Raw genomic sequence first — 27,500 nt, 5'->3', positions numbered from 1 at the left:
TGTAGGTCTTGTGTTTCAGTACTTGTGAAGAAGGGAGGCTCAATTGCACCAAGGATCCATGTCCAGGTGGGTACCGGACTTGGAGAAGGATGCTGTCACTCTTCTAAAACAGGCTCTTCACATTTCCTCAATGACAGTATATTAGAAACACATGCAGTGTGTCTCTCCCCCTCTCTCCCCCCCGGTGTGCAGTGGCTGGTGAGTGGTGTGAGTGGTCCAGTTGGACCCCCTGCTCCAAGACCTGCGGGGCGGAGTGGGTGTCCCGCTACCGAAGCTGTGGCTGTCCAGAGCCTAAAGCCAGGGGTGCAGCCTGTCAGGGGGAACAGGAAGTACACGGTGGTGTTGGGGTTCAGATCCAGAGACAACCCTGCCCTGTGGTCTCCTTCTGCCCAGGTAAGCCTGCAGTAGTAGCAATGGTCATTGCTGATGGGTGGGCCTTGCTATCATGTATGGTTGATGTGATCAAATGAATGGCTGTCAATGGCTTTGTCTCACTCTCTGCTCCCTCTCTCTCCCTCTCTCTCTCTCTCTCTCTCTCTCTCTCTGTCCCCCCCCCTCTCTCCTTCAGTCCATGGTTCATGGAGCCCGTGGTCTGTGTGGTCTGAGTGTGATGCGTGTGCCGGGGTGTCCGTGCGAACCAGGATGTGTAACAGTCCTCCAGCCAGGTTCGGGGGTCTGCCTTGCCACGGGGAGAGCCGGCAGAGTCGTGGCTGCCATGACAACGTCACCGTCTGCTCAGGTCAGCTGATGGCCCATGTTAGTTGTGTTGAGGTTGTGTGTTTGTATATGTGCAGTACACGTTAAAAATAGGGTTAGGGTTAGGGTTAGGGAATACTTTAAACTGAGCCATGTTGGTTTAAAAAGCTGAAATGAAATGTACTTTTTTTTTCAGAAGTTAGTTAGTTTGTTGTGTTGTGACCTCATATTGTTCCCATGATGCTCCTCTTTCTGCAGAGTGTGGAGGAGGGCAGACAGAATGGCCTTGTGGGAAGCCATGTCCGCGCTCCTGCTCTGATCTCCATGGTGACACAGAGTGTGTGGACTCGCCGGACTGTAGCCTGACCTGTGGTTGCCCGGGTGATTTGGTGCTTCAGGACGGACAGTGTGTGGAGAGGGAGGAGTGTCGCTGTAAATACCACAACAGTACCATCGGTGAGACCAAGTACAAAAGGGGTCAGATGTCACTCCTGGATGGTGCTGTAGTCCACTTTGGTTATACAGTATCATACCTTATTTTGACACCACTGATGCACCATCATATTATACACGAGCAATCTATGAGTTGCACATGTCAACATGGCTCTCTCTCCCCTTCTTCTCTCCATTCAGGTGGGCTGGACTCCAGAAACACCTCGTGGACGTGGCCCGGTAGGTCAGATTGGCAGTATGTAAACCCAGGAGAGAACATCATCAGTGACTGCAAAAACTGGTACAGCACCACACACCACGCCACTTAACTGGTAGCATTCTGTCTGAAATCTGTCTGTAATAGTCGGTAAAAACGATCTCTTATCGCTTCCCTTCTGCCCCAGCACTTGTGAGGCAGGGGTTTTAGAGTGTCGATCGGTCCCTGGTTGCCATGTCGACGGTGGTTGGAGCCAGTGGGGAGGCTGGTCAGAGTGCTCAGCCCCATGCGCCGGTGGAGTCAGGCTCAGAGTGCGTCAGTGTGATAACCCCGCCCCTCAGAGTGGGGGGAGGGGGTGTGCAGGTTTGGCTGAACAGCAGAGAGATTGTAACACCCACAACTGCACAGGTACGGTACACTTTGACTTAGGAAACCAAAATCTGTCGCACGTGTTAGACCTTAATTTAGGGTTTCTATGTTATTTTAACAATACGTGATATCAGTTCTAATTCAGCAAGGCAATCAAGCTATTCAGCAATTCTCATACCTTTAAAAAAACTCAATGGTACTACAGTACCATTACACTGTATGGATTCCTGATATCACTTCTCTTGTGTGCCCCGTCCCCCAGACTCTGGCCCCTGGTCATCCTGGTCTCACTGGTCCCCGTGGGCTGTGTGTTCTGTAAGCTGTGGAGGAGGGGAGCAGTCACGTACCCGAGTCTGCAGCACCCTGCCCTGCACCGGGGTAACGAGACAGAGCAAGACCTGTAACACTCAGGTCTGCCTGGGTGAGTTATGGTGTGTGGACTGTGGGTCGACAGAGCATCCTGCTTCTGTGTCCTGGAGGTCTGTTTCCATCTCTCTCCCCCTCTCCTCGTCTCTGTAGATATTTTTGGTTCAGTGTGCCATTAGTGATACTAAGGTGATACTGCTCAGGGAAATTACTTTCTCATACTCTTATTTTAGCTCCGATGTATTCAGAATCAATTAGTAAAAAAACATAAAAATGTGTGGCAGGATACAGGGCATTAACAGTACAGGCTCTTACCTATGACTGCTATCCTGTCTTCTCAACATCCACTGATTTACTATCTTCTCTTGTTCTGTGTGTGTGTGTTGGTATGTAGAGGTGGGGTGCCCCCCAGGCCGGCTGTACAGGGAGTGTGAGTGGGGGGAGGGCTGCCCCTTCAGCTGTGCCCACGTCAGTGGGAGAGAGGGCTGCTACTCTGAGGGTTGTGAGGAAGGGTGCCACTGCCCCCCACAAACCCTACAACACCATGGAGCCTGTGTACAGGTGAGGGTACCCGGTGCACAACAGATCAATGAGAGCTCATTTCAAGTGTTTCTCAAATATATGGTTGTTTCAAATGTATTCTGGTTGATATATCAAAGTATTTCAAGCCTATGTCATATGAATAAATCAAAAGGGTATTTCAAGGCTATGTCAGATGAATAAATCAAAAGGTTATTTCAAAGCTACATCAGATGAATACATCAAAAGGTTATTTCAAGACTATGTCAGATTAATAAACAAAAGGTTATTTTGTGTGTTTATCAGATGATAGGTTGTTATTTCAGCTGTAGGGAGATAATGAACTGTGACTATTTCATGTTCAGGAGTGTCCCTGCCTGGTGGACAAGGATCTCCTGACCTCACTACAGAATGTATCTGTGACCCCAATGTTGACCCTTGACCTTCATAACATCACAGAGGGCGCAGAGTTTCAGTCTGGGGATACTCTGGTACAGGACTGCAGCTCCTGGTGAGGCATTTTGCAGAGTGCAAAGGGTGCTCGGTGTATGCGTCCTGCTTTAACTACTTTCAGCAGCACGGTATATATTTGACTGATTTGTTTTCTGCTCTAACGTGGGACCCACAATGCAGCTCCTGTCAGCATGGCATGTGGAACTGCAGCCTGGAGCCCTGTCCGGTGGATGGGGGCCTGTCCCCCTGGGGTCCCTGGTCCCCTTGCTCCCTGTCCTGCGGAGGTCTGGGTCTGAAGACCCGCTTTAGAGACTGCAGCCAGCCTGCCCCAGCCCACGGGGGAAGAGACTGTCAGGGCCCCCGCCAGGAGAGCACCTACTGCCAGGCTCCTGACTGCCCAGGTACTGACCCCCCCCCCCACCCACCTCCCTATTCTGATCTTATTCATCCTTCATTTATAATTAGAGAAGAGACAGTCTACAGAGAGGGCACATTAACCTGAAAGGTGAAATAACAATCTGTTATCCAATATTTATTTCTTGCAGTGATCATAGGTCCCACAGAAGAACCCATTTTACCAGGTAAACATCACTCCACAACTCAACATTTCCTTCCTACAAGTGTATCAATTTTAGTGTCTCACTATTGAGCTATATTTACTGTGTCTCAACCTCTCTCTCCCTCTCTCTGGCACCTACCTACCTCTCTCTCTCTCTCTCTCTCTCTCTCTCTCTCTCTCTCCCTCTCTCTGGCACCTACCTACCTCTCTCTCTCTCTCTCTCTCTCTCTCTCTGTCTCTCTCTCTCTCTCTCTCTCTCCCTCTCTCTGGCACCTACCTACCTCTCTCTCTCTCTCTCTCTCTCTCTCTCTCTCTCTCTCTCTCTCTCTCTCTCTCTGTCTCTCTCTCTCCCTCTTCTCTCTCTCTCTCTCTCTCTCTCTCTCTCTCTCTCTCTCTCTCTCTCTCTCTCTCTCTCTCTCTCTCTGTCTGTCTGTCTGTCTGTCTCTCTCTCCTGGTAGATGAGGATGCAGGCTTCTCTCCATGGACATCGTGGAGCTCTTGTTCTCGTACCTGTAGTGACGCTCTGAGCCCAGCCCTGAAGTCCCGTCAGAGACGGTGTGTCAGACCCCCCTGTTCAGGAGAGACCCACCAGGAGATGGCCTGTAACCTGCCCCAGTGTCCTGGTAAGGCGACTACTAACTGTAACCAGTTCTACTAACTGTACAACTAACAATACAATACAGAACAACTTCATTTTCTCATCATCTGTTTCAACAGAAAGTTAACTTCTGCTGTGCTCTAACCCCCCACCCCCCGCCCCCCAGCAACACACAAACTATCCACTCAAACTAACCTAACCCTAGTTGTGGAAATTGACAGTTTGTTGATAGCATGAGCATCTGTAGACCATGTACAGTATAGGGGACTACTGTATCCATGTAAAGTGGGGCCTTCTGTTTAAACACTGTTCTGTGTGTGTTGTTAGACGGCGGTGTGTGTGTGGGGGAGGACTGCGCCCAGAGGAATTGCTCGTGGACGGAGTGGGGGGAATGGGGGTCTTGCTCACGCTCCTGTGGGGTGGGCCAGCACCAGAGGTTACGCACCTTCCTCAGTCCCGGGGTAAACGGTTCCTGGTGTGACGACATCCTGGGAGGGAATGTGGAGAACCGCTTCTGTAATATCCGAGCCTGTCGAGGTGGGTGGACGCGTGCTGCGATCAAAACCTTTATCAAATGTCTACATTCTGGACATAAACACACAGCATCTCTATGCAGGTTGTGGTTTTCTGTTTTCTTAGCATGAGTAGCATAGGTGTGGTTTTCATGTACCCTCTGTCTGCGTCTCAGTGGACGGAGGGTGGTCTCGCTGGAGTCCCTGGTCTCGCTGTGACAAGCGCTGTGGAGGAGGACGCTCCATCCGCACCCGCTCCTGCTCCAGCCCCCCTCCCAAGAACGGGGGTCACAAGTGTCAGGGCGAGAAGAACCAGGTGAAGTCCTGCAACACCAAACCCTGTGGTAAGAAACTGTCCCTGAAAATAAATACCATATATCGATAGTATGGCTCTTTCGTATATATTATATCTGTTAGTAACTAGTTTTAATATTCCTTGTGCACCTATTGCGTGAGACTGACATGCATGGACCCGTTTTTGGCTCTTGTGTGCAGAACCGGTGGCTAAAACTATACAAATATCCTGTTGTGTCGCTTTAATGCTGTGATGGTCATAAATGAATATGGCTTTTATCACTGAGAGATTGTAAAGATCTCAACTACCGGGTCAAACATTAGCCTCGGTCTCTACCACTCTGTCTCTTGCTTTCTCTCTCTCTCTCTCTCTCTCTCTCGCTCTCTCTCTCTCTCTTTTTTTTGTCTCACTCTCTCTCTTTCTCTCTCGCTCTTTCTCTCTCTTTTTTTTGTCTCTCTTTCTTTCTCTCTCTCTCTCTCTCTCTCTCTCTCTCTCTCTCTCTCTCTACCTTTCCTTCCACTGACTTTGAATGGAAGAATAGCAAATCTCTGGTCTCCGGATTAATATTTTTTTTAATTCCACAGTGAATATGTGTCTCATAGATTTTTTACAATAGAGGACGATGTATAGTTTGATGTAGTGAAAATTTGAGGAGCGTCAATTTCATAATTTCCTTTAGAAATTGGAAAACGCCTATATAATTGGTAATCCTAAAGGCCATGAATGTAGGCGTACTAGACCTGCCTGTAAATTCTCAATCCTAATTACTACAAGCCTCTTCTTAGAGTATGTCATCTTAAATGTATCTCTAATATATTCTTTTTAAAACCAGACCTCTAGCTCTTTCCAAACTCCCAATCCAGCCAGAGAGCTATTATGCAAGGTCTCTCAAAGGGAGACGAAAAACGCTCACTCAAACCTGGCAGCTAAACTCCAACGGTTTGACGTGGGCTTCCCTTATTGACAGAGCATAATCAGCCTTGAGAGACAGTCTGAGTATAAAGCCATGGTTGTTGCTTATTCTGTTCTCGGTAGTAACACCAACAATTCTTTTCCTTTCCCCCCCACTGATTTTGAATGAAATAATAGCAAACTTCTGGTTTCTGGGTGAATATTTTCGAATAGTTAGTACATATTTTTTTTTACAATAGAGGACGGTGTATAGTTTGATGTAGTGAAGGTTTGAGGAGTGTCATATCAATTATTACATAATTTCCTTTAAAAGTTAGATTATAGAACTGAAGCATACTTCAGTTAGATTATAGAAGCATACTAGACCTGCCTGTAAATTCTCAACCCTAAATAGTACATGCCTATTCTTAGAGTATGTCATCTTAGCTGTATCTGATTCTAGACTAAGTCAATGGTACAAAGAATCCTTACAGGTTACAGATGTCCTATGAGGACCTATGACATAGAGGTCTCAATGAAGTGACAGAGTCCCTTCAGGTTACACAGAAGCCCTAATATTGGTTACATAGAGTCCTTTACAGATATCTATCTCTGTCTCACACACACACACACACACACACACACACACACACACACACACACACACACGTGCGCGCACACACACACACACACACACTCGGTAACACCAAGTCTCATGGTAAGATATCAACTTTCTAACCATACATAATGCAACTATCCTATTATTGTCAAATGTGACATATAATTTTCCATCCCACAGAAGAGAAAGGCTGCCCGCCGGGTCAGGAGTTTGTGCCCTGTGCCAACGTGTGTCCACAGCGCTGTTCAGACCTCCAGCAGGGCATTCAATGCCAGGACAACACAGAGTGCCAGCCTGGGTGTCACTGTCCTAAAGGTAAAGGGAGCTTCTTTCTGCTACTTAAAATTTCATTGTCGACTGTCCCTTGTTTTCATTTATTGAAATGAACAGTTAGACCATTTAGATTTAGTTCTGATGTCTCCCATTGTGTGTGTGTGTGTGTGTGTGTATGTGTGTGTGTGTGTGTGTGTGTGTGTGTGTGTGTGTGTGTGTGTGTGTGTCACAGGTCAGCTGCAGCATGGCGGGGTGTGTGTTCAGGTGTGGCAGTGTGACTGTGTGGACTCTCTGGGTCAGAGCTGGGCAGCAGGCAGCTGGCACCAGGTGGACTGTAACAACTGCAGCTGCACTGATGGACAGCTCTCCTGCACCAATCAGAGCTGTGTCGAGGCCAGCTGCATCTGGAGCTCCTGGTCCAATTGGGCGTCCTGTAGTGTTTCATGTGGGCGTGGCCAGAGAACTCGCTTCAGGTGAGGAGAGGGGTGGGAGGATAGGCTTCTGTTTTTAGGATTCGATCCACCTCACTTTCATTTTCACAGTTAGAGGAGATTGTTAAATGAATGGAATTTACTAGGGCTTAAGGTTAATGATAGTAAACCTTTACAACGTAGAAGAGATATGAACATAGTTGAGTTTGTGTGTGGTGTGTGCGTGTGTGTGTGTGTCCTATCAGATCCCTGAGACCAGACACCGCTGGAGCAGATTGCGAGTTTGAGGAAGTGCAGCACAAACCATGTGACCCCGGACCCTGCCCGCCCCTCTGTGTCCATGGCGACCAGGAGCTGACAGTGGGAGACACCTGGCTGCAGGGGGAGTGTAAACAATGGTGAGATGGGTGGTTTGGTGAGTTAGCGTTCTAATCCGCCAATCAACATTGAAAAAGTATCTAACTTGTTCTTGTGTTTCGTCCCCCTCAGCACATGCACACCAGAAGGTGACTATTGCCAGGATATTGACTGCAGAGGTGAGTCACACATTCTTTTTCTTGAATCCGACCCTAACCCTAAGCCTAACTCTAACCCTAACCCTACACATCCATTGACTTTAAGCACAAATACGGCACAGTTGTGCATTTGTGTGTTGGATCGTCCGCCCCATCTTCCCCCTATACCTCCTCTTTGTGATTGACAGTGGACGGTGGTTGGACGCCCTGGTCCGTATGGTCAGACTGTCCAGTGACCTGTGGGCGTGGCACCCAGATCCGGAGCCACGCCTGCATCAACCCTGCCCCCCGTAACAACGGAACCCACTGCAGCGGGCCAGAGAGAGAGGCCCAGGACTGCCACACCTCTCCCTGCCTCGGTAGGCACCACTGACACCTTACCCCTCCCCTGCTCCACTCCCATCACCCCCTGAGGGGGACCTGCATATTGTTATTGGTCCTCTGTGGCTCAGTTGGTACAGCATGGCGCTAACAACGTTTAGGTTGTGAGTTTGATTCCTGCTGGGACCATATATACTGAAATGTATGCACTCACTGCAATGTAAGTCGCTTTGGATAAAAGCGTCAGCTAAATGGCATATATTATATATTATTATTATTATTATTATTATTGTTATTGGTGTATTACAGTTAAACAGAGACACACCCGTTCAGCCTGACGTTAAGCCTTACACATTCGCTGTTCCTAGATGACCTTTGCCCGTGGTCGCAATGGTCCCCCTGCTCACGTAGCTGCGGTGCGGGGTTGGTGTCACGGCGCAGGGTGTGTGTGTGTGAGGAAGATGGGGACGCAGCCTGCCCCCCTGAGATAGAGGCGGAGAGGAACAGAGAGGAGACCCAACTGTGCTACAAAAGACCCTGCCCAGGTATCCTGACCAGCAATACCTACACACTCTTAACACTTTTAACACTTTTAACACTTTTAACTTGGATCAAAGGATCTGATATTGATGTTGATTTCATTGATATGTAGTGTACACACTCGTCGACCTACTGTATCCTCCTGTCTTGTGCATGTCCATGTGCGCAGGCTGTCCCATGTCAGAGTGGAGTTTGTGGTCAGCGTGCTCCTGCGTGTCTCAGAGACAGCAGCGCCACCGTGCACCGCTCTCTCTGGCCACCAGAGGACAACAGTGCACAGGCCTAGAGACCGTGAGCAGAGCTTGTGTCCTGGACGATTGCCATGGTGAGTGTACAACATATGTCAAGAGACTTTGAGCCTCTCCAAGCTGGGAGATGGGGGCAGACGTTTTGTATTATTTCATGCGGTCTTTGTTGTCATTTTCATTCTTCAATTCCATTGTCTTCCATTGAGTGTTTTCATTCTTCGTGTTGTGTAGACTGTGAGGAGCCTTTCCGGTACTCTGAGTGTGGCGCCCCCTGTGAGAAGCAGTGTGCTCTGCAGGGCAAGAGGGAGCTGTGTGTGGGGGTGCAGGAGTGTATACCTGGCTGCTACTGCCCTCAGGTACACAAATCACACTTAGAGCTTCACCCTGTAAACTCTCAATGTGTTGGTTTAACCTTGTGCGTGAACCAGTGGATTTTATTCAACCACACCCAGATACTGAGGTTCTGGGATAAGTCAAATATATGATTAATGTATTTTAGATAAACAAAGCATGTGTGTGTGTGTGTGTGTGTGTGTGTGTGTGTGTGTGTTCCCCCAGGGCTTGCTACAGCAGAATGGGACCTGTGTTCCTCCGGAGCAGTGTGGATGTGTCCACCTGCTCTACCAGGCCTCTGGGCCCCCCATCCCAGTCACTGTCCCACCGGGAGCCATGGTCACAGTAGGCTGCAGCACCTGGTAAGAGATACCTCTGAATCGTAATTAACAAACCTGCTACATAGGCCTACAGTTCATGCAGAGCTTTAGTCATATCCACAGTCTTTCACAGTATCAAAAAGGCATTTTATTACTATAAGGGAGGAGAGATACCAGGTAGCCAGCCTACTGTATCATGTATTACAACAGTTTGAATGGGGAGTGTATTGTTACTCTGTTTAAGACAGTTTGAATGAGGAGTGTATTGTTACTCTCTTTAAGACAGTTTGAATGGGGAGTGTATTGTTACTCTGTTTATTTTCTGATTCCTCCTCAGCCTCTGTGCTGACGGGACGTTGCAGTGTGACCAGAGAGAGTGTGAAGGTCAGTTTCAGCTTTTATCTATGAGGATACCAGCTTCATCTTACCACTAATGTATTTCAGATAAACCCAAAGCCCATTCCCTCTCCCACTCTCTATCTCCCTCTCCCTCTCTCTCTCTCTGTCTTTCTCCCTCTCCCACTCTCTCTCTCTCTCTCTTCCTCCCTCCTGTTTCAGTCATTCTCAGTGAGTGGTCAGAGTGGACTACGTGCTCCCAGTGTGTCCCTGCCTCCTCCCTGCAGCCCTCCACCTCTCCACTGGGGGGCGCTGCCCTGGTGTCAGTGCAGCAGCGCTACAGGGCCTGCGTGGATCTGGACTCAGGCCTGCCTGTCTCTGGGGAGGAGGCGGAACAGTGTCCTGGGGAGCTGCAGGAGGAGAGGATCTGCCCGGACCCCAACGCATGCAGAGGTGGGTGGACTGCTCAGTCAACACCACAGAACTGTCATATGGTTTGAGGTTTCATCATGAAATGACCAATAATTTAACCTTCTTGGGGGTTTGGAAAATGTGAGTTCTGATGATGATGATGATGATGATGATGATGATGATGATGACGTCTGCAGACCTGTGCCAGTGGAGTGTATGGAGCACGTGGAGTGTGTGCCAGGACCCCTGCAGTGGTGGGGTCAGGCAGCGCCACAGACAGCCCCAGGCCTCTCCTCCAGGACCCCAGTGTAGGAGACAACAGACTCAGACGCAGAGCTGCAACACTGGCCTCTGTCCAGGTACTTTATCCATGTAAAATCATACTCAGAAGAGGGAAATGGGGCAATCTACATCATGTATTGAACACACATTTTCACCTGTTCATTGTGTCAATCAGTACACATGTTGTTTTAAATGACCTAAGGTATCCTAGGAGACAGTGTTGATTGACTTCCCTCTGGTGTGTCCTAGGTGAACGCTGTGAGGACAGGGGGCGGGCCTACCAGGTGTCTTGCGCCAATCAGTGTCCCCGGAGCTGCACAGACCTCTGGGAACATGTGCAGTGCCTCCAAGGAGCCTGCCACTCAGGTAGCTGGCCCTATGTCACTGTGTCACTGATGACCTTTTAACAAAGACCGACATATGTTGGGACCTCTTAGAGCTGGTTCTGGAATATAGCTCATATGTTGGATGTCTGAATATGTCTGATGTCTGAAAAGAAGAATAGATTTTTTTATTCTAGCTGCAGGCCAGCAATCGGTAGGTCGCTGGTTTGATCCCCACCCCGGGAGGGAGCCGGATGTAAGCAGGTGACTGGAGGGTTGCTGGCATCTAAGGTGCCTACCACTGCCATTGTGCCCTTGAGCCTTAGGGGTGCTGAATGTGGCTGACCCTGTGCCCAGAGCCGGATGTGTGTTGTCTCGGGGGGGGGTGCAGTGTGTGTGCTGTCTTGGGGGGGGGTGCAAAAGCTACCATATTCCAAGAATTGATGGCATTGCAAATGTCTTTCTGTCTTATCTCTTTCCTTCACGCGTTCACCTTCTCATCCCTCGTCCCTCTCCTCCTCCCAGGCTGTCGGTGCCCAGATGGCTGGCTGCTGCAGGACGGACACTGTGTCCAGGTGTCAGAGTGTCGCTGTGGCATCCCCATGGGCAATGGGACTCTGGAAATCATCCCTGCAGATAACGTCACCCTGGACTGCAACACCTGGTCAGACCCCCGTACACCCATTGGCTGTACTCTAGACACATGCCACTGAAATGACTGTCAATAGAAATAAGCATAAAGGCCTATTATGTGTGGAGGATAGTTAGATTTGTGACCTTGCCTCAGGCACGTTGTATAAGTTACAGTAATCAGCAACTGAACCCTCTCCGCTCCGCCCCTCTCTGCTGCAGTGTGTGTGAGAACGCTTCCCTGGTGTGTACCAACCTGCCCTGCCCCGTCTATGAACCCTGGGGGCAGTGGAGCGCCTGCTCAGCGTCCTGTGGGAGGGGTCAGAGGAGGAGGGCACGCCCCTGTCAGGACACAGAGGGAGGGCCGTCCTGTAATGACACCGCCCAGACGGAGACCTGTGTACTGCCTCCTTGTCCAGGTAAGTACACACACACACACACACACACACACACACACACACACACACACACACACACACACACACACACACACACACACAGCATCTATATTCAACCACATTATCAGGGCTCCATTGAATGCTGATCATGTGTTATTTCTCTCTTTCTTTCTCTCTCCACTTTTCCCCCAGCCGGGTGTGTGTTGACGGAGTGGTCGTCCTGGAGTGAGTGCAGCGCCTCGTGTGGTGGAGGAGTGTTGGTGCGCAACAAGACCGTCCTCCAGGAACCTGAGACTGGGGGACAGGAGTGTCCCACTCCCTTAGAGCAACACACTGCATGTAACACCAACAGCTGTCTACCAGGTAACCGACACGCACGCACACACACAAACACACACACACACACACACACACACACACACACACACACACACACACAAACATGACTGTATTACACCATTATTCCTGTTCAGGCTGACCTGTGTTACTGAGCCTGTCCTCCCTCTCCAGAGTGTCCTGCAGGTCAGGTGTTCAGAAAATGTGCAGGCTCCTGTCCCTACAGCTGTGAGGACCTGTGGCCACAGACCCAGTGTGTTCCTGGCCCCTGCAGCCCTGGCTGTACCTGTCCTCCAGGCAAGGTCAGTACACTCAGCCAGGGACACATTTTAACACCATGTCAAAAGATCAGAGGTCCGTGCTGACCTCATGGCTTAGAAGTAACACACCCGACGTACCATGTAACGCAAACAACCTGTTGACTTCAAGCATCATTGAATAAAACATAAGCAACCTATTTTCCTCAGTGTTATCTGTGTGTCTGTCTTTCTCCACCAGGTGATGTACAGAGGATTGTGTGTCCCCCATGGAGAGTGTCCCTGCTCTCCTCTCTCCCTCCCGTGGACCCTGAATGTCACCCTGGATGACCTTCGAGGGGAGGAGCCTCCAGGGACAGTCATACAGCATCTCTGCAACACCTGGTACGAAGTAATTGCATCAGCGTTACTTCCTTCCTTCCTTCCTTCCTTCCTTCCTTCCTTCCTTCATTCCAACATAACTTTGAGATGTTGTGAAAATGTTTGTAGATTTCCAAAGGTACTGTATATCAAATGTTTTGATTGGCTGTTGCTGTATATGACCTGACATGTTTCCATGTACACTTTAATCAGCTGAGTGTGTAGGGTAAGGTAACAGATAGTCTGGTGTTTAGATTAGCCTGTGTGATGCAGACATGAGGTAAGTCATTTCATCTTCCAGGCCCGTGTTTGATACGTGTCTAATGGTCTGAGGGGCTGAGAGAGATTTGACAGCTTGATTGCTTTTGGTTTCTCATCTGGTGGCTGGTGTATTCCTTACTGTGTTGGTGAACACTCTCCTCTCCTCTTCTCTCTCTCTCGCTCTCTCTCTCTCTCTCTCTCTCTCTACCCCCCCCCCCCCCCCCCCCTCCCTCTCTCTTGCTCTCGATCTCTCGCTCTCTCAGTCTTTGTCAAGGAGGAATATTCAACTGCTCTTCGGACCCCTGTGATGGTGAGTGTGGTTCTATCACATCATGTCCTAGGAGCTGTGTACAGAACCCTCTTTCCCTACCCAGCTTGTTTATCAGTAGACTAGAACAGCAGCAACAATGGTTCCTGACCCACAGTACACTGAGGCCACTCCAGTACGTGCACTGCAATAAAACCTAACATTGAAAGCAGCACTGCCAGCAAGTGCCAGGAGGGGGAGCTACGGCATGATAATGTGAACTGTAGTTTCCCATTGTACCAAAGCCCCTTGATTCTAACAACCCTGGAGGATTTTTTCAGTGGTGAATCCTGTGAAGTGACTCACCTTTGTCTACGTTCCTCTATACTGTATCATTCTCATGTTGTTCTTTCTCTCTGTCCCTTCTCTCCTCCCCTTCTCTCCTCCCCTCTCTAGTGGACTGCAAGTGGGGGAGCTGGTCAGAGTGGAGCTCGTGTTCAGTCAGCTGTGGTTCTGGCGAGCGAAGGTCCAGTCGGGTCGTCTTCCAGCCCAGACAATTTGGAGGGGGGGAGTGTGAAGGCCAAACACAGCGTACCACACCCTGCAGGGCCCCTGATTGTGGTGAGGATGGCTGGGGGGGACTGGATAGTGGGGTCTGGCTGTTTTTTTTAAATGTTTTTTAGGGCATTATTTGCTTTTTATTGAGGATAAAGACAGTAGAGATTGCCAAGAAGAAATGGTATGCGGTGGTACGCGGATTAGTGTGCTACGCCACTTAAGGGCCCCAGGGTCTGGCTGTTTTGTATAACAGTATTAATGGCATTGAGTAATTGGGTGCATCATCTTATTGTACTCTGTGTTTCTTCACTGAGTAAATACAAAAGTAATAGGGATACACTTTGTATTCTCTAGTGTTCTGGTGTGTGTGTGTGTGTGTGTGTGTGTGTGTGTGTGTGTGTGTGTGTGTGTGTGTGTCTGTATGTGTGTGTGTGTGTGTGTGTGTGTGTGTGTGTGTGTGTTGTGTGTGTGTGTGTGCGTGCGTGCGTGTTTGTGTGCGTGTATGTGTGTGTGTGTGTGTGTGTGTGTGTGTGTGTGTGGGGGGGGGGGGGGGGGGGGTGCTTTCATAGTGTTGGTGGTGATACATGTATCTTCCTCTCCTCCTCCTCCCTGCAGCCTGTCCTGAGGGGGAGCGCTGGCGAAGGAGTGTATCGGAGGCTGCTGCCTCGGTGTGTGAGAGGAGTTGTGACGAGATCTACCTGACCGCTCCGCTCAACTGCAGCGCTACCGAAGGGTGTGTGTGTGAGGAGGGCCTGTACCGCAACGCAGAGGGCAGCTGCGTGATCCCTGCGCTCTGCGCCTGCGAGGACAAAGGGGTGCTCAGAGAGGTACACACACACACACACACACACACGCACACACGCACACACGCACACACGCACACGCGCACACACGCACACACACACACACACACACACACCAACATAAAGACAGACACACAACATAAACTCCTAGCCTTCCAGTTTGTACTTCATTGTGTCTCCTCTTTTGTCCTCTCCCGGAGCTCTCTCCATATCTTGTATGTTTCCCTCCTCTCCTCTCAAAGCCTTTGTGTGCTGCTTCCACATAAAGGGGGGATGATTAGAGTGATGAAGGACATGCCCTGTGGGCCACATTACAGCACAATACCTCTATAGTGATCACCACAATCAATAATGCAAGGACCTGTTGAAGGCTATTATGGTACTACAGCGATGGACTACGCTGCCCTTTTAAGTACGTGTAACAGGAATATTTTATGAGGGGATATTATAGGATTATGATAATTAATCAAATGTTGACAGGGGTTGGTTTCCCCTCTCCCTCTCTGGTTCCCATGAATAATGGAGATATAAAGACCTACAATATATAGAGTTATAATCAAGGAGCTCATAACCATTACTGTTAATGGATTTGTGTGTGTGTGTGTGTTTGTGTGTGTGTGTGTTTGTGTGTGTGTGTGTGTGTGTGTGTGTGTGTGTGTGTGTGTGTGTGTGTGTGTGTGTGTGTGTGTGTGTGTGTGTGTGTGTTTTATAAGGCTGGCTCTGAATGGGATGAGGGCTGCCTGGTGTGTCACTGTGTAAACGGGAAGAAGCTGTGCCAGGATAGATGTCCCCCTCTGGAGTGTGAACAGGTGAGAAACAACATGACTATTACTACAATATTACTCTATTACTATAACATTACTCTGTTACTACAACATTACTCTATTACTACAACATTACTCTGTTACTACAACATTACTATTACTGCAACATTACTCAGTAGGCTGTTGGTCTCAGACATCACAATTACTCTATTACTACAACATTACTCTATTACTACAACATTACTCTATTACTACAACATTACTCAGTAGGCTGTTGGTCTCAGACCAAGAGAATGTGCCACAAAGCTGTGTGAGTCACTGTCCACTGTCCAAATCGATGTTTAAATAAATCTCCGTAGAGATTGCCAACCCTAACCCTAACCCTAACCCTCTCCTAACCCTAACCCTAACCCTAACCCTCTCCTAACCCTAACCCTAACCCTCTCCTAACCCTAACCCTAGCCCTAACCCTCATCACAGGGCTGTTCTCAGCCTCCCCTCCCGTTTTAATAAGTCAGTTCACCTCACAATTCTATTTAATTAACTAGGTTTATGTATACTTTGCTCTGAATAACTTGACTCGCCCATCAGGGGAGGGACAAGGTGAGTTTCTGACTCACCTTGACCCTCCCCTGAGGGCAGCCCTGGAGCAGTGCACTGTGGGAGGATGAATCCTGGTGTCAGGAGCAGGGCATGCTAGTGCTGCTTTCTGCCAACTAGTTCCTCTTGGGAGATGACTCAGCTACAGGAGTTATTCTGAGAGCAGTACATGATGAACATTCACTATATACTTGTGACAGTGACAACCTCTCTCTCTCTCTTCTCTCTCTTCTCTCTCTTCTCCTGCCCTCCTTTATCCCCCTCTTGTGATCTCTCCTCTCCCTTTTCCTGCCATTTCGTCTCCTCCTCTTAGGAGGAGGTGAAAGTGGAAGAGCCTGGGAGTTGTTGTCCAGTCTGCAGGAAGGAGTTCCCTGGTAAGAGTCAAACATCAACAATGTTTATTCAACACTTCCTGGTTTGTGTAAAATACTGTGATTCTGAGTGGTGAGAGGACACGTAGCCTACATTACAGCAGTCATCTCCACTCTCCCTCGTTGGGAGAAATAAAATGACACAATTTGTGAGGGGGGACCGCAAAGTCAATGTGCCTTTGGATCCCTTTGTCTCTCTCTCTCTCTCACTCAAACACAAAACCCTCTTTTCTTTTCCAACTCCCCATGCTGCCCCCTCATTCTCCTCCTCCTGCTGCTACTACTTCTCTCTCATATTTCTCTCTCTCTCTCTCTCTCTCTCTCTCTCTCTCTCTCTCTCCCTTTATCTCCGCCCTGTCCCATTTTCTCTCTGTTCCTTCTCCTCTCATCTCGCCAGGCGAGCCTGTGGCAGAGTGTCGCCGTTACACCGAGATCAGGAACATCACTAAGGGAGACTGTCGTCTTGACAACGTGGAAGTCAGCTCCTGTAGAGGGCGCTGTTTGTCCAGAACTGACGTCATTCTGGAGGTTTGTTGATATGGTTAGAACTAGAAGGGTACTGATCTAGGATATGACCCAGAACTAAATATCTTACAGATACAGTGTCTGTTGTATTTCTGACATCCCTCTCAGTGTTATACTGAATAAGCCCAGGTAATTACTATACCTATGAACACTTTATTTGTATTCTCTTTTCACCAGTATAGGCAGGGCTTATGGGACTATATCATATAAGAGTCAAAACCTAATCACTCCACAGATTTGACTTAAATCCTTCATTATCACAATAGAAACATTGAGGAAACAGTGAGTAAGTAAAAATAAACATGAGCTCAAATGTGTTGTTACCTCCCGTTACCATGGAAGCAGCTGCCAGCACAGGCAGCTGGTGATTGGACAGTTTTACTGGAGGTTCAAGTTGCCACTTTCAGGCATGAACTAATGCCTCTCTCACCCCTCCTCCTTCCCTTCTCTACTTTTCTCCTCATCCTCTTCTCTTTCTCTTCATTCCCGCTCCCTGCTCTCCTTTTGTCCTCTCCTCCCCCCCCCATCCCTTTCTCCTGGCCCATCCCCTTCACCTCCCTCCCCTCCATCTCTCTCCTCCTTTACCTCGCCCATCCCCTCCTCTTCCTCCTCTCCCAATCCCTCTCTCAGGAGCCCTACCTCCAGGCGGTGTGTGATTGCTGTAGCTACCGGCTGGACCCTGAGAGTCCCGTCCGCTTCCTGAGTCTGCTCTGTGACAGTGGAGAGAGTGAACCTGTCGTATTGCCTGTCATACACAGCTGTGAATGTACCAGCTGTCAGGGTGGGTACACACACATACGCACACACACACACACACGCACGCATGCACACACACACACACTGTCCCCCTCACCCCTCTCACTGCCCCATCAACATAGAAAATAGGTTAACAGACACATAAAGACAGTCACATACTGATGAAGAGACAGACAAGCAATGAATATGAACACACACACACACACACACACTTGGTGCTAGCACGCATGCTGTTAGTCATGCTGTCCAACCATCATGGCCGTCCCCTCCTACTGTCCTTTTCAGTCTTTGTCAGTCAGGATTAGTGCAGGTGAAGGCCATGATGCATCCCCCTGATGAACCAATGTGTGTTTACGTTTCCAACATGAATAATTCAATCAGGCCCCACCTAGAACCAATTATGTAATTATCCATTCATCTACATGACTGATTGCATTAGCTAATTGGATATAGATCACAGGGCGTTTTACAGCGCTTACATTCTGCAATCATACAGTTGAGAGGACATTCCATGTTCCATCTGCTAATGCCTTGTATATACTATGGAGCCATACGGTACACAGTACATGTATGGAACATTCCTTTGTATTTTGTTATTAGAAAATACGAAAACTGTATTATTCTACCCAAATTTAACTAATTTTACTATCTTGTCTTTGTTTGAAATTCTCTTCATGTAATTCACAGGAGGAGACCTGTCCAAACGCTGAGTGTGTGTGTGTGTGTGTGTGTGTGTGTGTGTGCCTGTGTGTGTGTCTGTGCGTGTGCGTGTGCGTGTGCGTGTGTGTGTTCGGAGGGACAGACTGAGGGACAGACAGATGGATAGACGATGTGTCCTTATGGGCAAAATGTCTTGATGGACGATATGTCCAGAGTTCCTGTATAAACATGTTCTGTAGGCTGTAGTCATTATATGACTGGATTTCACTATTATAGAGTGCTTTCTGGAACTCTCAGATACCTATTCTGTACAGCTTTTTGCTACTGTATGTTTTCATTAAATGCTGATATACAATGCAACCCAAACAGGGCTGTTGTCCAATGTTTTTTTCATGATAACATTATTTTCTGCATGCATTGTGTTAGTTCAAGTTGACAAGAAGAGTTTAATTCCAGAACACTGTAACCATCAATTTTAAATATTTACATTATTTTCCATAAAATGATTGCTGTCATGAAAAAAATAATATATATTGATACATTTCAAAGAAGAGTAGCCATGTTTTCTATTATTAGAATATATTATAATTATATTTTGTTAATGGATACAATTAAGCTCTTCCTAACATGACCATGTTGTGCTTTTCAAAACCTCTGAGTAAGTCAGCCGCTTATATATAAATGTTTTATGCATGTGTCATATAGATATACTGTAGATGTGTGTGTGTGTGTGTGTGTGTGTGTGTGTGTGTGTGTGTGTGTGTGTATGTGAGAGAGAGAGAGAGAGAGAGAGAGAGAGAGAAGGCTGGAAGCTATCACAAGGAGGACTCTTCAAAGACAGCAGCGTGTGTGTCTCTCCGCTCCTGACTAAATAAGGGAGTTGAGAGGGAGGCAGCACGCGCCGCCCCGCCGTGCGCCATGGAGTCCCTTTCACTTTCACCCAAACCAATACATGGATATCCCGCTAAATACATTAGTGAAAACCATGCATGGATATCACGAAGTATTGAGTTTGGGTTTGAACACAGTGGTGAGGTTGTATTAACGGCTTAAATAACATAAAATAAATAAAATCAGACATAGAGTCAACATAAATATACAGTGAAGCAGCACGCGGTGCGCCCTTTGTCTGTCTCGCGGTGACGACAGGGGGAACCCCACGTACACTGCTCTTGCAAAGGCAGTGACGTTTCAGGCAGTCTAAAGCCCCCCTCGAACGAAACCATAAGGGTGAAGCCCTATCCTCTCCTTCCCTGAAATAAACAATGCGTCTCGAGAGTTACCCCTAATAAAGCGCGTTTTGATAAGAGGTGAGTCGACACAATAAATAACTTAAATTGAAACCGTCTACATCAGGCCTATTGGTTTCCGATTGTAATTCCTTCTTTAATGTTTGATACTATCACATAGCCGACAATTAGTCTACATAGACTGCTGTGTGCCAGATCGTTTGAATATCCAGGCAGCAGTGATGTCATCTGGGTTGCACCTGTACATGTAAATCCAGGTGCACCTGTGGACACCTAGACATTACCACCTGCATGCGTCGTTTATTCTAAACAAAAAGCTTTGTCTGTCAGACCAGTGCTGTCGAATGTTTCGGAACAGTTGCGGCGCTTTGTTGATCCTCCAGACTCCTAAATGCGTATTGCGGCCACATGAGCCCTATGAAATGGAAATTAATTTCTAAATAAAGCCCAATAATTATATGAGTATAAATGCTGATGTTGTGCACATTGTAATCAGACGTTTCAACAGTTCAATCGCTGATGAGGAAAGGGTTAAAGAGGCGCAGTCTCCACCGCCGGTGAGCTGGAATCATCTGTGTTGAGCGCGCACACCACAGGAGGGACACCACTCCGGTGCGACCCATCTCAACGACCGACCGACCGACCTCAGACGTTCTCGAACGAATTTACTGGTTTCTCCTTACTGATTGCATTGGGCGCGCGGAGGCAGCTGGAAGGATAGGTGGGACAGGAGAGAAATAATAAAAAGACGCAACTATGGCACAAGGAAGGTCCCTCGGCAGGCTGACAGACTCCCCTTCTCCGGAGTCCTCACTGATAAACGATGATAAGTAACCTCTCGTCTTCTCGTAGAACGGAGAGGATATCATTTTTGACAGCTCAAGGGACGTAAACAAACACGCGTTCCTCACCCTGGAAATTGGAACCTGTCTCGCGATCCCCCTGCTGCGCGGATAAGTGGCGCCTCATTTCCAGAACTCTCCTCTTCCTTGAGAGGACCAGACTCACTCTGTCTCTCATGAAGTTGGAAAAACTTCGGTCGAGGATTACAGTGTTTCTTCTTCTATGACCAGGGCACAGTGAACGTCGTCCGTTTGACGGGACTTGACGCAGAGGTCAGCATTGGCGACAGAAAGTCCAATAACTCCAGGGGGTTACAGCAAAGATGCCGGTCCGACGGGGTCACGTGGCACCGCAGAACACTTTCCTCGACACCATCATAAGGAAATTCGATAGTCAAAGTAAGACACAATATTTGATTAAAGCCTGTTACATGATGATTGATTGCATATAATCAGCTTTCCTTTTCCTTACACTTAATGATTGTGTGTATTGATGCAGGCCTCTTGGATAACACTATATATTATTATAACATTTTTTTACGATCTGAATGATAAACAGGAGACATATTTCGTATTCATGTACTATGTGATAATGGTCTAATATTTGACTACTAGGCCTATATGCATTACATTGTATACTGTTGCAGATGAGCCTAAAAACGCGCGAGTTGTTTTTGCCTTTTTAAGTAGAATAGCCAAGACAAATTGCTGACCTGTTAAGCATGACAGTATGATCATGAACAATCGGTAATTGCCTCGCGATTAGATTGTATGAACATTAATCATGCCTGTATTGGCGATGTCTAATGTAATATTTCATGTTGTTTAGTAGGCTAAATACAATGTTACAAAAGATTGCATTGGTAATTGATGATAACAATCGTGAATAATGATGGACCTTTTTAGATAGACCAAACATTCCTAATACAGTAGGCCTAAGTACTACTACTAAAACTCTGATTGTAATTCAACTCGAATGTGAAGCATCAAGGTATCTCTAAAACTTCAAAGAGGACCTCCAATTGACATTCTAACAGCAGTGATTACAGTTCACACTGACCCTATAGCCTACCTGACAATTAATACACATTTATACAGATGCAGTCTCAACTGCTGATATCATAGCCTATAGATATTTCCAATATTGTATACGTTATACTTTATCTATAATTGAACTCACAAGCCAAAGCCCACATCGAGGGTATGCTACACAACTAAATGCATTTATCAAAACACAGAAAAACATGTTGTTCTGTGAAAACCCAGTGCTTTTGCCAGTTGTCAGATATCTGCGTTTCAGCATTCTAAAGAAGACAGGCTCCACTGGTCCTCTATTGCCTGCAGTGCTATCTTTGATGCAAATCAGGCACGTTTTTTCCATCTCTAAGTCCACCTGCGATGTGACTGGCTTGCCAAGCACGTCTGATGGAGAGGTAATGTGTGACACTGGAAATGTACCTGTGAACATGAATTGAACTCAGCAGTTGTTTGGTCTCAGTGGCTGGTGCCTCTGGCCTCAGGGCATGCTGATGTTTCCAACCGTCCACATTCAGTAGCCTATCACCTGGTTGTATCACCTGGTTGTATCACCTGGTTGTATCACCTGGTTGTGTGTGTCAGACGGCTTGACTCTCTTTAGTGTTGTCAGACACTCGACTAGTGAAAGAGACTCTGTATCTCCAGATCAATCAATCAATCAATCAATCAATCAAGCTTTATTTATATAGCGCCTTTCATACAAAGATGGCATCTCCCAGCTGAAAATGACCATTCAGGTGCAGAAAAAATACCCATTGCTGAGGATTTATCTTATTGGACGTTGTCCGACTTAACAGTTGCCTTCTAACTTGATCCTGCATGACTCAGTGGCTTACATGGTGTTTGTAGCACCTGAATTGTGGGTTTGATTCCTGCATAGGGGCATCAAATACTGAACATGCTGAATATACTTTGTTCACTTAGGATAAAGGCATATTACAAAGGACCATATTATTATTATTATTATTATTATCAAGCATTACAAGAGAAGGCAGGGACCTCATTTTAAACTACGTTGTATCTCATCGTGCCTGCGTGTTCTTCCTGCATACCAGGATCCTCATGCATATGCCTGGGGGGAGTAATTGACATTTATCCCCAGTGTGAACTGACTGCGTTCCATACCAGTCGCTACAGTAAGCATAGATAACTCTATTAGATTACTGGAAAATTAACTCAAACCTCCCGGAGACGGCAGCAAGCCATCTTGGTATTGCTATTACCTTTTTTAAGCATGTATACACATGCGCTGCCATGAATAATGTATTTTGGTTGATTTGATTATTCACATGGCAAAAAGTATGAGGTTTTATTTTAACCAGATGTGTTAACTCATGAATAATTGAATTGCTGCATGTCATTTTGTAGAATACAAACTTGTGTGGGTGACACTTTGTCAGGTGTGAATGATATTGACAAACAAGAGAGGGTGGTACGAAAAACAAGTACACCTTTCCAATCCTCTCTGATCCACACAAGTGTCCAGGGACAAAGGGGTTGATCTGGGATTCAGGGCTACTATAACCAGGGCGGCTCTATCTGGCTGTTTGACCTCCTCCATATAGGTCACAGTGATTTGTTTCCCTATCTGAGCAGGAGTCTGTGTTGTCACTGCTCGCGAGTCTCAGGAGAAAGCTCTCTCCAATTAGGCCCTTACCAGCAGGGAGCTGGGGAGGATATTATATTTTATAGCCAGAGCACAAACACACCATCACCGGGGCAACTGGCCTGGGCCTGGACGGTGTATGATTCCCCAGAGGTGGCACTACTGTAAGGTGGCTGACTCAATCCCAGCTCCTCACAAAGACATTTACACTTCATAGAGACAGTTCGGCCAACTGTCACACCGGACGCCATGTTGACACCTGGTGGATACCATTTATCCACTCACGACCTGTATTTGTAATTCTACCTGTAATTATTCTAGCAATTGAAAATTCAGGAAATCCCACTGGTCAGTATATCCCACTGGTGAGTTTTGGTTGAAACTTAAATGGCCAGACTCTCTGTTCTGTATACTCCAGGCTCTCGGTTCTCTCTGTCTGTATACTGTGATAGAGACAGGGATTGGGAGTATGAAATCACATGTTAGCGAGCCTTAAAGCTCAAGCTTTGATGAGCATCACCGGGAGCAGTGTTCAGGAGAGGGGCCTTGATGTTCTACCACATTCACCACCATCTCAGAGCCTAATGAGGAAGAAGGAGAGGAAGACTCTGGTCTGAGGAAATCACTCCACTGCAGCAGTGGATGTAACACAAACGCTTATGGAATATAGCCTAGGTACTGTGTATTTATAGGTGTCTATGAAAAATGGTTTCCCCAGCCATAACCTGATTCTGAGTAGCTGAGCAGTATAGTGGTCTGATTTTCTTCCTCCCCACTGACATTGTTTCTCCCCCTCACCTTAACTGTGATACTGAGAAGGCGTGATAACAGCCTCATCGACACACTGACACTGATTTAAATTCACTTTAATTTACCCTCCAGCCCCCCCCCGTCCCCCCCTCCCCTGGTCTCTCGTGATCTCTCTCTCTCTCTCTCTCTCTCTCTCTCTCTCTCTCTCTCTCAAATCAAATCAAATCAAATTGTATTTGTCACGTACAATTGACGTAGTGAAATGCTTTGGGATCTTGCTCCTCATTCAACGACAGTCGACAACAATCAAGAAATCAGCAATACTACAGTATAGTAGTAATAGTACAGTAATAGTAATAGTGCAATAATGAGCAATAATGTCAGATGTGCAATAATAATGTTCGGGGGTAGAAACTGTTCCGGAGCCTGTCTGGATGCTCCGGTACCTTTTGCCAGATGGTAACAGAGAGAACAGGGTGTGGCTGGGGTCCCTGATGATCTTCCCAGCCTTTCTCTTGCACCTGTCAGAGTAAAGGTCCTGAATGACTGGTAATTTGCGGCCTGTGATGGACTGGGCCGTTTTCACCACCCTCTAAAGAGCAATTGTCTCTCTCTCTCTCTCTCTCTCTCTCTCTCTCTCTCTCTCTCTCTCTCTCTCTCTCTCTCTCTCATCCACTGCTTGATCAGTGAACACCCTGAGCGTTGAGCACCTGCTGGGGTGCCATGTTTAACAGTTTCATCTCAGAGCAGGCACGCAGCCAAGTGGGCAACATGGCACCTGCTGGGGGGATCAGCTCAAGCCCTTCCGCTTCCAACTGGGGCTGGGCTGCTTTCTTGCCGTCTGCTTTCAGCCTGCCTATTATCTCTGGTCCTTTGTGTGCGTCCATCTCAGAAAGGCGCAGTGCTCATGTACCGTATGAGTGAAACGTAAGGTTTCATTGTTGTAATGCCCATTTCCCTTCGTCGTTAACGATTTCGATTTTGTTGCTCTTATTTGCACCTGTGTAGTAACATTGTAATTATTCAAGTCATCCTCATAAATGCAGAGTCTGGCGGCGCACCCATCGCTAAGCGTTCTACTTGTTCTACTGACATATAAAGAGGTTTTTTTTTTTCTTCAAACAGATAATTGAATGCACACTGCTAACCTGCGATATGCTGGCGTTGTAAACATCTTCAGCTGCATGAAGTAACTCCACGTTTTCATTTTGTGCAATGCATGCAAATCAGGTTGTAAACAAGGGCACGGGGCGGAGGAGCGACATCACATCATTGCTAGTGACTTGCTGTCGGTGGAGCTACAGCAAACAGTTTTACTTCCTTCACCACCGGATTCTCAATCGAGAGATGGAGTTTGCTACTTCGCTAAAATGTGTCCGTGATTATATAGCTCATATTTCCTATATTTCATACAGTATTCCACGCCAACTATGTAGAAGGAGACATCTGAATCCCCTTGGGTCTTCTCTCACATGAAGAAATGTCTTTTAGAAAGCAATATCTCTACCTCCATCTCCGTCTCTGTTTCCATCTCTATCTCAAACTGTTTTAATTGGGGTTGCCTTTCAGAATATGCCTAAAGGCTCCAGCATCAGGTGTATTACATTTCTGTTCAGAATCTGACATGGAGAAAAGATTACAGCCTTTCAACACAACCTTGTCAAATGATGGTGAAGGACTCAAACGCAATCTACCTTAAACTGTGAAGTACAGTAGTTCTGTCTATGTGTCACACACAGGACACACGTATCTATCCACCAACAGTGTTTCTGTATGCTTCTGAAGCTGTAGATACAGTATGGAGGTATATGTGTCATAGTCAGTACTCTGTGTTGCTTTTCTATCTGTCCTCAACTCTCACCTTCACCATACTGTACAGCACTCCCCCTCTCTCTCTCTCTCTCTCTCTCTCTCTCTCTCTCTCTCTCTCCCTCTGTCTCTCTCTCTCTCTCTCTCTCTCTCCCTCTCCTCTTCTGGCTGCCACCCTCCTCCACTCCCTTGCCCTCTTCCACCACACTTACTTCTGTGACCACTCCACTCTCTCATTCTACCACTCCATCCCTATCAAGCTCCCTCTCTCTTTCCACATCTCTCTCTCTCTCTATCACTCTGCTTCCTCTCTCTCTCTTTCTCTCTCTCTCCCTCTCTCTTTCTCTCTCTCTCCCTCCCTCCCTCCCTCCCTAATGCCTTACCACTTAACCAGTTCACTGACTCTCCTCCCCTGAAGCCCTGTGACCATGCTCTTCTGTTCAGCCAACCCTCACCCCCTCAGAGCACTCATCTAGAGCAACACTACTCACCATGTTAAAGACTGGGGCATTCCCGTCGCCTCCTGAATTAATCCCAATTTGCATGAATCTGCATAACCCCATTTAGGCAGGAGGGAGACGAGCCCCAGGCACTTCATTGAGAAATTGCCCATAAAGTATGTGTGTTGATTACACAATGATTAATGTTAATGGACTATAAGCGGATTTGAAGAACTCACATGGCATGGTAGGATTAAGTTGTCTCCAGAAACAGATGTGAGCTTAGTTGGCTTGTTTTCTCATAATGGTTATGATAATGATGGTTTGGGGGTTGAAAGATGCTACTAGATCTGTGCCTTTAGACCATTTTACACAGTATCCAAGTGGGTGCTTGGTGTTGTCAAAACATGACAGGATCCACTACTTCTGCTCGCTGTATGATGGTTAACTTTCGATGACATCAGCATCTTGTACACCGTGCAGCGTCCTGCCTGGAGAATGAGGTGGAGCTTCATACAAAGGGAAGGTAAATGAATATGGCAGCATTTTCAGTTACGCCGGGTGATCTGTACAGTATGTGTTCATGCATTTCCGAGGACCGGCAAACCCGTGGGAGGGATGGCCTAGTGACCGAGGATGACGAGGGGCTGACGTCCCATTCTGTACCCTTCTGTCCAAGTGTACACTTGTTCACTCCCCCCTCATGCATTGAAAAGTATTGAATTGTGTAAGCACGTGCCGGAGAAGGGGATCCACCCTATTTCTCACACTGATCTGAGCCTTTTTGGAGCCACAGAGGGTAGTGAAGGTGGTCCTCTGTGGCTCAGTTGGTAGAGCATGGCGCTAACAACGCTTAGGTTGTGGGTTTGATTCCCGCTGGGACCACATGTACTGAAATGTATGCACTCACTGCAATGTCAGTCGCTTTGGATAAAAGCGTCAGCCGAATGGCATAGAGTGAAGGAGTGCAGGCCTGCCTGGTAGTTGAAACATGAAGGGTCAAGATGTCAAACATGATGGAGGGAGACTAGGAGGGATACAGTGACCCACACAGGGGCCTGCTGCATGTGTGTGTGGCCTGCCTGGTAGTTGAAGCATGAAGGGCCAAGTGGTATAGAGAGAATAGAACTGCAGTGTGTGTCATCATTTCCTCCTCCGGTCTCCATGACAGTTGGTCCACAGCTACACCTGGAAGGCTGCGGCAGTAGACCTGGGCCTACTATCCCCTTTGCACTCTGTCTCCATGACGACTGAGAATCATGTTCATCACCAGCACATGGCGAAAAGGTTTCTTTTGAGGGGAGAATATTTGCACATTATCATTTCCTTTCATTCTCCAGTCCTTTGTCTCTCGGGGTCACACCTTCCATTGGTGGGTGT

General features: G+C 47.4%; 3 protein-coding genes across 3 annotated transcripts in view; 2 read left to right on the top strand and 1 right to left on the bottom strand.

Annotated features, from left to right (window-relative positions):
• Nucleotides 1–18,435, top strand: part of sspo (SCO-spondin) — a gene marked incomplete at both ends in the record, with an annotated part of 53,866 nt that extends 35,431 nt beyond the window's left edge. Inside the window, 40 exons of the mRNA XM_083682226.1 lie at nucleotides 20–66; nucleotides 193–393; nucleotides 569–739; nucleotides 955–1,152; nucleotides 1,330–1,429; nucleotides 1,533–1,753; nucleotides 1,977–2,135; nucleotides 2,475–2,641; nucleotides 2,965–3,110; nucleotides 3,233–3,453; nucleotides 3,598–3,633; nucleotides 4,070–4,234; nucleotides 4,537–4,746; nucleotides 4,898–5,065; nucleotides 6,707–6,841; nucleotides 7,032–7,272; nucleotides 7,476–7,628; nucleotides 7,720–7,766; nucleotides 7,934–8,104; nucleotides 8,435–8,611; nucleotides 8,776–8,931; nucleotides 9,086–9,210; nucleotides 9,413–9,549; nucleotides 9,845–9,891; nucleotides 10,066–10,296; nucleotides 10,452–10,613; nucleotides 10,786–10,902; nucleotides 11,385–11,523; nucleotides 11,712–11,908; nucleotides 12,080–12,250; nucleotides 12,398–12,525; nucleotides 12,722–12,864; nucleotides 13,365–13,411; nucleotides 13,805–13,969; nucleotides 14,522–14,733; nucleotides 15,423–15,518; nucleotides 16,387–16,447; nucleotides 16,842–16,972; nucleotides 17,600–17,750; nucleotides 18,413–18,435. Coding sequence (XP_083538352.1) covers nucleotides 20–66; nucleotides 193–393; nucleotides 569–739; nucleotides 955–1,152; nucleotides 1,330–1,429; nucleotides 1,533–1,753; nucleotides 1,977–2,135; nucleotides 2,475–2,641; nucleotides 2,965–3,110; nucleotides 3,233–3,453; nucleotides 3,598–3,633; nucleotides 4,070–4,234; nucleotides 4,537–4,746; nucleotides 4,898–5,065; nucleotides 6,707–6,841; nucleotides 7,032–7,272; nucleotides 7,476–7,628; nucleotides 7,720–7,766; nucleotides 7,934–8,104; nucleotides 8,435–8,611; nucleotides 8,776–8,931; nucleotides 9,086–9,210; nucleotides 9,413–9,549; nucleotides 9,845–9,891; nucleotides 10,066–10,296; nucleotides 10,452–10,613; nucleotides 10,786–10,902; nucleotides 11,385–11,523; nucleotides 11,712–11,908; nucleotides 12,080–12,250; nucleotides 12,398–12,525; nucleotides 12,722–12,864; nucleotides 13,365–13,411; nucleotides 13,805–13,969; nucleotides 14,522–14,733; nucleotides 15,423–15,518; nucleotides 16,387–16,447; nucleotides 16,842–16,972; nucleotides 17,600–17,750; nucleotides 18,413–18,435 — 5,773 coding nt within the window. The remainder of the gene's footprint in view (nucleotides 1–19; nucleotides 67–192; nucleotides 394–568; nucleotides 740–954; nucleotides 1,153–1,329; nucleotides 1,430–1,532; nucleotides 1,754–1,976; nucleotides 2,136–2,474; nucleotides 2,642–2,964; nucleotides 3,111–3,232; nucleotides 3,454–3,597; nucleotides 3,634–4,069; nucleotides 4,235–4,536; nucleotides 4,747–4,897; nucleotides 5,066–6,706; nucleotides 6,842–7,031; nucleotides 7,273–7,475; nucleotides 7,629–7,719; nucleotides 7,767–7,933; nucleotides 8,105–8,434; nucleotides 8,612–8,775; nucleotides 8,932–9,085; nucleotides 9,211–9,412; nucleotides 9,550–9,844; nucleotides 9,892–10,065; nucleotides 10,297–10,451; nucleotides 10,614–10,785; nucleotides 10,903–11,384; nucleotides 11,524–11,711; nucleotides 11,909–12,079; nucleotides 12,251–12,397; nucleotides 12,526–12,721; nucleotides 12,865–13,364; nucleotides 13,412–13,804; nucleotides 13,970–14,521; nucleotides 14,734–15,422; nucleotides 15,519–16,386; nucleotides 16,448–16,841; nucleotides 16,973–17,599; nucleotides 17,751–18,412) is intronic.
• The window catches only part of slc12a7b (solute carrier family 12 member 7b), a 128,507-nt gene extending 101,627 nt beyond the window's left edge, over nucleotides 1–26,880 (bottom strand). The window contains exon 1 of the mRNA XM_083667112.1: nucleotides 26,877–26,880. The gene's annotated coding sequence lies outside the window, so the exon portion shown is untranslated. The remainder of the gene's footprint in view (nucleotides 1–26,876) is intronic.
• The window catches only part of kcnh2b (potassium voltage-gated channel, subfamily H (eag-related), member 2b), a gene marked incomplete at both ends in the record, with an annotated part of 157,519 nt that continues 150,819 nt past the window's right edge, over nucleotides 20,801–27,500 (top strand). The window contains one exon of the mRNA XM_083666992.1: nucleotides 20,801–20,876. Coding sequence (XP_083523118.1) covers nucleotides 20,801–20,876 — 76 coding nt within the window. The remainder of the gene's footprint in view (nucleotides 20,877–27,500) is intronic.

Source organism: Argentina silus, assembly GCF_951799395.1.
Source record: "Argentina silus genome assembly, chromosome: 1".
NCBI classification, from domain to species: Eukaryota; Metazoa; Chordata; class Actinopteri; order Argentiniformes; family Argentinidae; genus Argentina; species Argentina silus.
This window is presented reverse-complemented; position numbering and strand designations above follow the sequence as displayed.